We start from the raw sequence: 12,995 nt of genomic DNA on the forward strand, positions 1-12,995 counted from the left end.
TGTTGCTAATGACTGGATCTAAGACCACTGTTCTAAAACAATACCATGGTAAAGTTGAACGTCACTGGAGACACACAAACAAACGTGCAGCGCGGCAACACTGACATGAAACTTATTTGGCTGCTAAATTAGGTCCCACCGTAATAACACTTAATATTCTTCATTATTTCACTTTCACCATCATCCCAGAAAAGGGGACTGTGGTAAAAAAAAAAATGTGTCGGTTGGAAGATTTATTTAAAAACTGCGACTGTTCAAGCCAAGTTACTGGCACACACGTCTCGAAATATCAAATTAAAATGATCGCGCTCAACAAACTAGCTAAAATAGCTATATTTCCCTATGGAGCTTCTAATGCAATTAGCTGTGTGTGTCTCTCAACAGTGTTTGTATTTCCATTGTAATGGTATTCTTTGGTTATGATGCAATCACTTTTATAAGTGAAGGATTTACAAAAAAGGAATTAGAAAAAAAACAACATTTGGGACAAGAGAACAGAGTTTGGCCCATATTCTATAATTACTTCTACTCCATCTGTCTCTCTGCCCTGTCCTTAACATACAATACGACTTATTTCCTGTCTCCCTAACTCTCCTACGTATGCTACGCACAATCCTCTTGTCTTCCTCAAAACTATTATGCAAGAAAGCATCTGGAGCCTCTGTCTCATCATTCCTCTTGTAAAATATTTACCACATGTGAAAACACTCTTCTGGTCCTTTTCCAAGAACACTCACACACTGTGCCTGAGACAAAGTCACACGCCAAAATGTCCATACTCCTTGAGTCTCAGTCGTAAAATGAAAAAAAATAAAGGTTATTCAGCTTGTCCCTTTGGGAGAACCCTTTTGAAGAACCATTTCTCCCAAAGAGGTTTTTTTTCCACAGAGGTTTCTACAAGGACATGCCAGAGAACCATTTTGGTTCTAGGTAAAAAACTTTTATTTTTTTTTATTTTTATTTTTTTACTCAAGATGTACAGGACATGTATGGAACTAGACACAAGCCTGACAGGATTAAAAACAGTTCCCTCCAATTAATCATCCGTCTGCATTTTGTTGCCCATTCGTCCCAGTTGGGGGCTTGAGTGGTTGAGTGGGAGTAGAGTGAAGAGTGCAGCAGCAGCAGCAGTAGTATCACAGTAGTGGTAATCTTCACAAGCTGGGGCCCAGCGTTGAGCTGGACCCCATCCTCCCCCTCACAGCTACCACCCTGGACACCCACAGAGGTAAGAGCACAGATAACACTCCCTAGAACACATGTAGAACATACACATACACATACACATACACATACACATACACACACACACACACACACACACACATACACATACACATACACACACACACACACACACACACACACACACACACACACACACACACACACACACACACACAGGGCACCCACATAGAGCACAGATAACAGCCACACACCAGATATAACAACCACTTCACTCACGTGTGTCTGTCACAGTAGCCTACAGTATTTCATTAGGCAGTATGGGGGAGGCAGACAGTACACTATCAAAAAAAAAGATTTTTCAGCTTGTCCTTCTGATGCCAAAGGGCTCTACCTAGAACCAACAAATGGTTCTCCCACAGGTGCTACTACAGGAAAAAGGCAAAATAAATCTTTGTGAACCCTTTCGAAAAAGGTGTACAGGCTTCTAGAGCCGGGGGTACTGTAGGGAAGGCAAGGGCTGATACAGTGGTTTTTGCATTAGGAAGACGTTTTTTTCTACCGTATTCCCTGCTGACAGTTTTTTAATTTTAACACAACGGCCCATGCAGAGATTTTCATTTGGAAGCCATCATAAAACTGCATTACATCCAAATGCACTGGGGACTGAATCAGCCATTGTTTTCATGTCAAACATCTCTTATTTAATGAGGATTGAATGTGACATGGATGGAGTGTGATAATCTGAGGCTTAATAAACAAGACGAATTGATGCTACTGTAGGAGTCACAATCAGCACAGAGTGAATGTCACATTGGAGTGTGTGTGTGTGTGTGTGTGTGTGTGTGTGTGTGTGTGTGTGTGTGTGTGTGTGTGTGTGTGTGTGTTGTTACACATGTCTACTGTAACTTGTCTGTAGATTTCAAACTGAGTGAAGTGAATCGCCCCCCCCCTCCTCCCCATTCCATCTTGTTAACTCTCAATGCCAAAAGGGCAGACGCCCCCCAGCGCTTGAGTGCCTGAATCGCTGTCCTCAGCACACAAAGACGATTTCACCTGGGGAACCAGGCTCAGTGCAGGGAAGGGCTGTCAGAGTCTCGGGGAGAACACCTGGGATTACTGTCAACTGCCTGCTGGACTGGACTGTCTCCCCTCGTCTTCCTCCCCTCTTCCCTCCTCCTCCTCCTCCTCCTACTCCTCCTGTCTCTGAAGATCAATGGCATTCCATTTGACATTGACCTTTAAACTCCAATTAGCCACTTAATCAGGAAATTAATTATTAATATTAGAAAAACCAACAGGGCTTAGGGTTGTTTGTCTCTCTCACCTCATTAACATCTGCTAATGACCAATCCTGCATCTCATTTCCAAAACAAAGAGAAGGGAAATGGCTGAAATGCTGATGAATCAGGTCATTTTAAAGGGCAAACTGAGATTGGAGATTTTTGGGTTGAGGGTTTTGGATTTTCTTTAACACTTCAGTTGAAGGGTAACAACCTAAAGACTCTATAACACATTTGTAAGCCATTCAAAAACAATTAATAAGAAATGCATCTGTATTCATGAAAAACTTCATATTCATTCATTCATTCATTCATAGGATCTTTATGTTGGCATAACATGTGGTTGTTGACATCGGAATATTCTTGTATGAATGGATTATGCAGGGCTTATTAATGTATTATAGTGTCCTTAAATGTGAAGCATGGGCGCTTAGTGGCATAGCACACTAATGTGTATATCACATAATCGCAAGGTTCCTGGTTCGATTCTGACCCTCGACACGTCTTGCATGTCATCCCTCCTCTGTCTCCCATCCTTCCTGTCCATCTCTACTGTCTCTATCCCAATAAAGCAGAAATGTGAAGCATGTAGTTTTGCACTTTGCTGCAGTCTTTGGCCACATATGCTACGTTTTCAAATAACAGCAAATATGTGCCTACATAACAAACAGAACAAGTACTGTTCATAATAGGTACCGCACGATAAGGCCTCTTTACTAAATGTTCTTAATCCTGTGATCTAATTCCTTGATCGCTACCGTTTTATCATGGCCATTTAGCACTGTTTTAAACCATAAATCTAAACACAGGATCGTTCAGTTAGTTCCCTTCAAATTAAGTGCTTTCTCCCCCTCCTGTTCTGCTCCTGGTTTAAAATATCCTTTGGATGAAAACATTGAGACGCCCTTTCTTCAGACTGTGTTCGTATAGGAGGGTCCTCAGCTGCATACAGGAACATCCTCTTTTGGACCCAGAAACTCTCTGCCCTAATTTGGTGTGAAATGGTTGGCAGGGAAGTGTGAAAATGGCTTTGGGAGAAACAACAGTTTATGGAAAAGTGACACCCATACCCATCAGAGCTGCTGTCCCCACACACACACACACACACACACACACACACACACACACACACACACACACACACACACACACACACACACACACACTTCTTAATTATTTGTCATCCTCTGACAAGTGTCATGTTGTAGAATACTGCCAGAGGCTTCCATGGTAACACCATCATGTATTGGCCACTGAATAAATGGCTCTCTTATTGAAAGAATCTCCTTTAGCTTAATGAGCTGTTTGGCATTCACTGCTGCAGCCAGGGGTGTGTTGCATAGCAGTCTAATAACTGTGGATCAGCTATCCAGTAAGTGGTAATGCTCTGTCAATTACTTGAGATGCTCTGTTTTATAGGCTGTGTCATACAGACTACAAATAGACAAATCAGTTTGCTCAAATGATTTTGCTTGTCAAACCTTGCCTTGTGTTTGAGGCTAAATTGTATGTGTTTGTATAGCCTATTTTAATTTGCTGAATTTGCCCTCTATCAAATGAGATTGGTAGAGAGTAGACTATAGCCTTTAAATATACCTTATTTTTAAACAAGCGTCAGAATAGGAGGGGAAACACTGCTTTCTCTCTCTCTCCCTGGATGCGCTTTCTATTTTCCAGGGAGCTTAGAAAGATTAAGGGGGATCAGTGTGAGGTTTATGTTTTTGCTTTACCCATAATTATCTCCTTCATATCATATATATTATATATATATCACATATTATCCCCTTCACTTCTCCCCTAACTACCTGTCTGCGTAGGCATCAGTCCACAGCGTGCATTCCATCTACCTGTCAATATCAGTCAAATGGACAATCACACTAATCCAGAATTACAATGACACTTGAATGGCAGTAAGGTCATGACAATGTGACAGGATGAGAGAGATGGAAAATATACAAATATGAAAGCGGGCATGTGTTTGGATAACATTCAAACGTCCAAATAGAACTCGCTCAATCCAATCAGGTCCTCATTTGGGCCTCGGTGGCTAAATGGTGAAATGTTCTCCACACACGAGACGAGAGAAGGATATTTAGAACCGAGACACTGGTGCTGTGTAGACCCATTGTGTTATCAGATTACTTGTACCAGGGGTTCGCCTCAGGGTACTGTCTATGAGACTATATCTCTGTGTGGCCAGATCACTGTTTGTCCTTTAGTGACAATGACAGATGCAAATTCCCCCTGACTCCAGACCTATGTTTTAGATAACACAACCAGTGGTGACGTGTGAGATGTCGTCTCTCTGGGGGGCATCTCTGGGCCAAAACATCTCCCTGCATGACAGCAGAGGAAGGCCTCTTGCCTTGTTAAGGTTTTAGACTTATTTGATCAGCTTTCCCACTGGTGTTGTGTTGTGGAGAGCTGTAGTGGGAGCTCTGTGGCTGAGATGAAGTCCCTAGGCCCGAGCCATGCTGTGTACACGTGTGTGTGTGTGTGTGTGTGTGTGTGTATGTGTGCGTGCGTTTGTGCGTGCGTGCGTGCGTGCGTGGGTGCCATGTGTGTGTGTCCATGTGTGTGTGTGTGTGCATGCGTGCGGTCATGCATGTGTGCATACGTGTGTGTTTGTGTGTGAAAGACAAATAGGAGAGGCTGAACAGGTGTGTGAAGGAGGCTGGAGAGCTGGAGAGCTGGAGCCACAGGTGCTTTCCCCCAGTGCTTTCATTTTGTTCCACTGAGCTCATTAGTGGCAAATCCTCCCTCTTCCCTGCCCCTACCCTGGGTCTGCACTGCTTGCATCAGAAAACAACATGGCAAACTCAATAGGCAATGTACTGGTGCTCTAACACATAATTAGAGCTGATACACAGAGAATGATTACATCTGCTGTATGCTACAGAAATTGGATTGCTCAGACAATGATCTATGAATATTGATGGGTTGATGGAGCTGAGCAGAGAAAGAATGATGCTTTAGTTCTTGTCTTAGAAGGGTGTCTTTGAGAGGGAAAATGATCATCATTTGAAATAATTAGCATTCATTCACCCAGTATTTTGTCAGTGTGTGCAAGTCTAAACCCATCTAAATCAGCAATGTTCTGACGATCCCTTTTGTACAGTCCCCGCAACTTGACGCAAACAACAATTCCTGATTAGATTAGTTAACAACTTCTCTTGAATCTGAATGTACTTGTCTTAATGCAGTAGGCCAACACAATTGATCCATCCTGTGTGTGTGTGTGTGTGTGTGTGTGTGTGTGTGTTTATATGTGTGTGTGCATGTGGATGCATACGTTGCATGCATGCTAGTGTGCTTCCGAAGACACCAAAAAAGCAACGCTTGAATTGAGCCCCCCCATAAGCCTGAGTGACATGGACTAGCAATTATAGCACGCCACAGCAGGATATATACAGTGGACATCTCGCCTCCCTCCGTCTCTCTATCACAGAGCTGCTCACATCTCTCCCAGTGTCTGCTCCGTGGCTGAGAGAGAGAGAGAGAGAGAGAGAGAGAGAGAGAGAGAGAGAGAGAGATTCTGCACAGTAACCAGCTGAGACACTGCAACTCAAGCAGGGAAGGGTTACCAACTGCTAACACTGAGCTAGAAGGCCACACACACACACACACACACTATGGCATTAGTGACAGGGACGTAGATCTCACACAGTCAGAACACATCAACCTGATGAGTATTGTCATTGCATCAGTGTGTGGACTTTCAGTACTCCATCTGAATGAATAAATGGTAAATGTGTCACACACCAAATGTCAGGCCGGATGTATCAGCTAACCTCTCCAGAATGTGTTTCAGGCGCAAATCTCAACCACCAAAGAACTTTTTCACTGTTCCTGCCAAGGCCGACACATCATCACTGGCTGTCTATTCCATTTGCCTTCTATTGTACAAAAAAAATGTTTGGGCATAATGAGTATCTTAGACAATCTAGTGAAATAGATACATGTACCTAAATACATTTAAGACACAACACCTCTTGAACACAATTGTGTGTCAAATGGACAAGTTCAAAAGAGTATCAACACTGTGTTTACAATAAATGAAGGATTTGAACTTCCAGTGCTCTGTATCTTGTGTTGATGCATCCCAATAAGATGGCTGTTTGCATGTTGGTCATTTGGGGATTTATAAAGTCGAATTGAATTGAATTGAATTGAATTGAATTGAATTGAATTGAATTGAATTGAATTGAATTGAATTGAATTGAATTGAATTGAATTGAATTGAATTGAATTGAATTGAATTGAATTGAATTGAATTGAATTGAATTGATATATTTTACTATATACTAGCTATCCAGACTACACATAATGTACAGTACATTGGCTTATAACAAATGTGCACATGGTTTGGAAAGCGCTGTTCTATTTTGATAATGGTATTAGTCCTCAAAGCACAGCTATGAATATCCTAATTACACCTCAGAGACAAACGAAGCTGAGCCAAGCTACTGTTAGCTGTACTGGGCTGGCCTGGTTACACATCCACCACAGTTGCTGAAACAGTGCTAGAAATGTCCGAAGCAGCTTAGTATGGTAGCGTTCAGCCCTGTAATGTGTAAATGCAACAGGAGCACATTGTAAAGGTTACATCCCCATCACTGGGTCAGCAATAACCAATCTAATGATAACTGCCACAGCTAACAGGTGACTGGATCAAAGGACATGAAAACAATTAATGAGCTACACTGCTGAAAGACAAAGACTGACTGGTTTTCACTGATGTCAGAGACTGAATAAGGGAATCATTTCCCTGGTTGCTCTTAATTGGAGTGTGGAAGATAACTGATATGTTTTCTTTCCTTAATTACAAGATTTGTAGTCACGCAATGAAAGGAGTCAACTGATCAAGAGAGCCAACACATCAGAGAGATCAAAATATCAAAACTATCAGATAATTACAATGGTCTTACTGAGACAAATTACAAGTATGGTATACGGAGATAGTCGCTGTGTGTGTGTGTGTGTGTGTGTGTGTGTGTGTGTGTGTGTGTGTGTGTGTGTGTGTGTGTGTGTGTGTGTGAGTTCATATTTGTGTGGTCCAAAGTGTTTTATGTCGTGACATCTTCAACACGAATGTTTGAATTCAGATTCCAGGCGCATGTAGGCCTACGCATAAGAAACAACTGCTTGATTCAAGGCAAAAGACGGGAACAAATTGCATTATACAGTAAGAGGGATAATGTTTTGCAAGAGACGTGTATGATTTTAACATTATTACTGTACAACACTCTGTTCTTGTTGGTCACCCAAAATCACCCGCCTGAATGATACCGCCCCTGCTATAGCTTGTCCATGTAAGCTGGTCTAAACAATCGGTCCTGAATAACGGTACCAGAGAGCTGCTTATCAGAGAGACAGCGACCGCGGCGGGCTCAACTCATAAACTGCAGTGCGGCATCAGCCGTTAATATCAAGCATAGTATTTCGTGTTATGGATGAATATTTAATTCCTGACAGCCGTGCGCAGACAGTTCTCAATTATGTATGCTACACGTTGGAAAAAAACAAACATGTAATTGTTGTAATTATTTGCCACTTTCTCTGTCATTACCTGAAAGGATCATCACATGCCAGCATATCATCAACATACTGTGGCATACAACAGAATAAAAAAAATGTGTAGGCTCATAATTTGTGCACCTTTCCGATGGAGGTACATTCACGATGGATTCACTCAGCATACACGGTGATGGCATAGGCTTATAACATGCCATTGATGATAAAAAGTTAAAGCACACTTACCGCTTTTGAACATGATGGCAGTTGGATTCATTTCGTCCTCTGTTCTCTGAGAACCATCTATTCTTGTATTCCAGACTAAATCTCTGAGCGCTCTGGTATTGAAGTTATCAAAAGAAAGTTTTTAAATGTATTTTGGGAAGGATTTGTCCAATTCCGCTCCTCTTGTCTCCGAAGTGGTCCAAAATAGTGAGTTGTAAGCTAATGCAGATACAATTGTCAACAAACGTCAGTCTCCTTTCATCCCGTGAAGTCTGAGACAGACCTCAAGCAGGTTTTGGAAAACAGGCAAGGAAAAGATAACGCATTGCGAAGAGATGCATTGAAATTACCTTTTAAACCAAAATATGAAGAACTCTGGTGTTCTGCTTGTCACGAGCACCTTGCAGCTCGATTCATCCCTTTATAACCATCATTTTACACTCCTTGGGCGCGAATGAGCGCCAAAAAGCTATCAAAATTGTTTAGGCAAGACGGTTGCGCTCACAGCCTGTCTCCAAAATACAGAGAAATGACCATTTTAAAAGGGCAATCTAAATTCCTTCTCGGGAGAAGTCGGATGGATAGCTTATTTGTTAAAAAAAGATTTCAGTAGCATAAGTTATTAGCAGATTCATATTTCGGCTTTGATGTTGGGTTAGACGCTGGGGTCCTCAAATCCTCTTATCGTGGACTGATGCTCTCCGTTCTCTAGATTCCTCTAAATTATATATTCCCAGCACTTCCCAGTAAACCGTTAGGAACTGCAGTGGGTTTTTTTCTTTTTGTTTACCTTTCTCTTTTTGTCTCATCCGCCAAGACCTTTCAATTCTACGCTGTTCCTCAGAGAATGTAGACTTTCACCATCCTGCGCTCAAGATCGAGAAAGTAAATATGTGGGCTCCCTCTGCCTCATCATCGAGTTCGATCGTCTCTGCGCACTAGTTCCGTTTTCTCCCGTGTTTGTTGGCATGAAGTCCATCCACGGCCCCGCGTTGGAAACACTAAAATAAGCCAGTTTTCAACAATATTCCTAGTCCTTTATAGAGGGAATCAACATAGGTCTACAAAGATACTTACAAAACATGCATCTGTTATTTAACTGCAATATTTTGTTCAACATTCATCAAGATGCATCATCTGCGGCAGGCATATGGTTTGATTCTCCCTAATAGTTTTACATCCATCTCAACTACAAAGCTATATTGAGTATTGAAATATGACTACAAAGTAGGCTCATGCACAAAGTAATCCTTGGTCTCTCTCTCTCTCTCTCTCTCTCTCTCTCTCTCTCTCTCTCTCTCTCTCTCTCTCTCTCTCTCTCTCTCTCTCTCTCTCTCTCTCCCCCCCCCCCCCATTTCCTCTCTCTCCCCATCTCGAATTGAAAGGAGATAAAGGCGTTGTTTATGTGATGGCACAGTTTTGTTCGTAAATGCACAGTACATCAACACACAGTTCATAAATCATTGATCAATACACAAACAATGTTCTTTGTAAACCAGGCCATCAATAACATAACACTATGTGGGTGATTGTTCATCTGTCATCCTCTTAAACTGGCCCTCCCAGTGCACTGGCAGATCAGATAGGGACAGATTGGGACTCAGATAGGGGCTGAAGACACTGATGATTGCAGAAGGGGGGGGGGGGGGAATCTACCTGTCATGAACCCTGTCCTTACACACACTGCCTGTTAGACTTGAATAATATTGATTCTGAAAATGTACAGACTTTGCAGAGAATGATAACAAAGTTACAACCCATGGTAATATCAGATACTTTAGTGTGATGGAGTTTTTTATCTGCCAGTAATGCAAATGCATTTCAAGAAATGTAATACTGTGCTGTACTACATTGTGGTAGCCTACATGTACAAGGAATATATACTTAAGCAAAAGTATTGAAACAAAACGAAGCAGTTCTAGACATTAGGTGTTATTCTAGGTGGGGCAGCTTTCTCAACTCTTGCTTTCTTGTAGCAAATTAGACTTGAGTCATGTGAGTCATTTCTTTCACTTCCCTCTCTCATTCACGGCCAGAATCTCACTGAACAGCAGTGGCACAGATAGGTGGTGAAAAATGACTGGGACCACGAGTGCCTATTCATAACGATTAATAAATTAATAAAGATAAGCGAATAAACGAAACGGAATAAAGAGAATAGTAGAGGGGGGTGGCTATAATGAAATTATAATCAGGCTATACTGAAATTAATATAATGTATTATAGTATAGACTGGCAACACAGATTCAGCACCATGGACAGCAATATGGCGCTCGATGATAACGGTACTTGACTACCCTCTACTGTACTGCACTCTGCATTCGATTGGCGATGTCTTTCAGTCTCCCACATGCTCCGAAAACAAACATGGCAGCGCCCGAGAGCGGAACACAAGTCGTTTCGGCTAAACAACCACTCGTTTCGACTAAAAAAACTACTGGTAAGTATTGATCTCTGTTGAATACATTTCTGTGACACAAGAAATAGGTTTTTAAAGACATTACATGATCATCCAAACAAAAACGAATAAAATTGCAGCCACAAACATCACTAATGATGCAGATACGTATACAACTACTGACAGCTACTGAGTGCAAATGGGGCAACTCCACATAATTGAAAAGATGTTGAGACGTCTCTCTTAAACGCATGGAAATCGCTTCATATATAAAAGGTATTCTTACTAGCCACCACAAGCTGGGATTCACTTCACAGAAAGCGATTTGTTACCGTAACAGATTTCGTTTAGCAGCTAATTTTCAAGTACAGGGCACAAAACAACAAGCATAAACAAACCTGGAGTTACTAAATACGTACTGTATCTGGGAGTGGGAAATACAGTATATTGCATTGTCAAATATACTAAAGTTAAATATATACAAATATTTAACTTCTGTATAAAATGGTTGGCCTATTAGGTTGGTGTGGACAAGTGTCTTCCATCTGAAAGCATCGCAGTTGCTGCAGCTGTCACCGACAGTGACTTATTATTTTGGTTCTTCTCCCATGCAGCGAGAGGACCACGACGGGTGGCCAATCAAATTCCTGATGACATCCTGCAAGATCCGGAGTTGCAGGAGGCCATCCGTGCACTGCCAGCAAACTACAACTTTGAGATTCACAAGACTGTGTGGCGGGTGAGACAGGCCAACTCTAAGAGAGGTGAGTTCAAGAGTAACCACACCAGATTTCACTGCTTAAACCATTAAGGCAGAGTAGTTCTTTGATATATCTGAGGCTATTACAATGCATGACAAAGTAGCCTACTTTAGGTCCTTTGGCAGAGGTTATCACTACTTACCAGTACAGGTCCCTGACTCTATGACTCCATAGGCCATAGACGCACGCAGCCATACCTCCAAATGACGTTGTTGTCACGCCTCCTTTGGAGGTTTGGAGAATTTTAGATGAGCTGATCTGGCTTGGATTGAACCTGGACGGAGCACAGTGAATCAAGCTCGCAATTTAATTGGATGTTTCATTCCAAGAACCCTCCCCCATGACCATAGATGGTTGCTTGTTGTTGAGTGCGTCATTTTTTCAGACCGGGTGGGACTATTTTGCAGTTGTTGCCTATGCTCGCTTGCAACATTTGAAGGAAAAACGGAATTCAGTTTTGTCAGAAGTGTGCTCTATACACAAAAACAAGTCAATTAGGTATTTCATTGGTCTGACATGTGGCAAGGCAGCACTCATTTCCCAGGGGTTTGCCCCCTTTTGTAGCTACTTTCTGCAAAGGATTTCCCCAGGCTTTCTGAACTGGGAAAACCTCGTCTCAACAAGGTTACCTAGGCCACAACACGCATCAAGCCTGGTCATGGGAATGTGTTAAACCTGGTTAAACCGGTCTATGTAGAGGACTCCAATATTTAGTTCACTAAAAAGTTGTATGTCATGCATCCTAGTTCATGAAATGTTGAATTTACAATTCTAATGCATGCAACAATTAGCAGCAGAGTACAGAAACAAAACAGTTCTTGAAATGCAGAAATGGTTTGTATGATGATTGTTTGAAAACATTAGCCAGCTACCTAAATGTTATCTCCTACATTTTTCCTACAGTTGGGGTTTGTTTTTGAATGTCTTCAGTGACTGTAGACTACAATATGACCAGTGGTAATGCGTTGTCAATGGTAGATGGCGACTTGACAATACTTACGATACGACCCTCTGCAACATCGTCCTGGCTAGCACGCAACTAGACATAATAAGATCCAGGTCTATTTATTCAAAATCGCCGGCGACAGTGCTAGGCAATAACCAATCAGAGGACGGAGAAAGGTACGCCTCTTAATGTTTTACTGAATGGTATAAACCATACATTAGTTCTGCATGCTTTGGTTCCTACTGTTTCGGTAGGAAAGTGGCAGAATGCTAGCTGGCTAAAATTGACCACAGGTTGTGTGGTGTAAATGAGCTAATGAGGCAGGAAACAACATGATTGCAACCCATGCTGATTGGGAACAAACACACCTCATCTAAGGGTTAGAGTTAGTTACCAGTACACCTGACAAATAAGCTTTGATTTCTCCTGGTTTATATAAATTCAAGAGTTGTGTGTGTGTGCAGTGTGCGTGTGTGTGTGCCAACCCATGCCAGCCTTGGCAGAGTCTCGAGACAAAGTCTTCAATGAGGTTGGGAGGCAGTTGCATCCGGTGAATTTTACCACAACCACAGATGTTGAGTTGAGGAGGGTGCTTCAAACGCAGGCAGGGATTTCAACTTTTTTTTAAAATAGAGAATTTAATACATATTGCTCTCACACTGTGAAAATGATGGCATCGAAAA

The 12,995-nt window shown here is 41.9% G+C and overlaps 1 protein-coding gene across 1 annotated transcript in view; it reads left to right on the forward strand.

Moving 5' to 3' along the window:
* The first annotated feature begins 10,571 nt into the window (after positions 1–10,571).
* dph1 (diphthamide biosynthesis 1) overlaps positions 10,572–12,995 on the forward strand; it is a 56,802-nt gene continuing 54,378 nt past the window's right edge. The window contains exons 1-2 of the mRNA XM_083684397.1: positions 10,572–10,647; positions 11,220–11,369. Of these exons, the coding sequence (XP_083540523.1) occupies positions 10,575–10,647; positions 11,220–11,369 (223 nt within the window). The 5' untranslated portion in view covers positions 10,572–10,574. The remainder of the gene's footprint in view (positions 10,648–11,219; positions 11,370–12,995) is intronic.

This window comes from Argentina silus (assembly GCF_951799395.1).
Source record: "Argentina silus genome assembly, chromosome: 14".
NCBI lineage: Eukaryota > Metazoa > Chordata > Actinopteri > Argentiniformes > Argentinidae > Argentina > Argentina silus.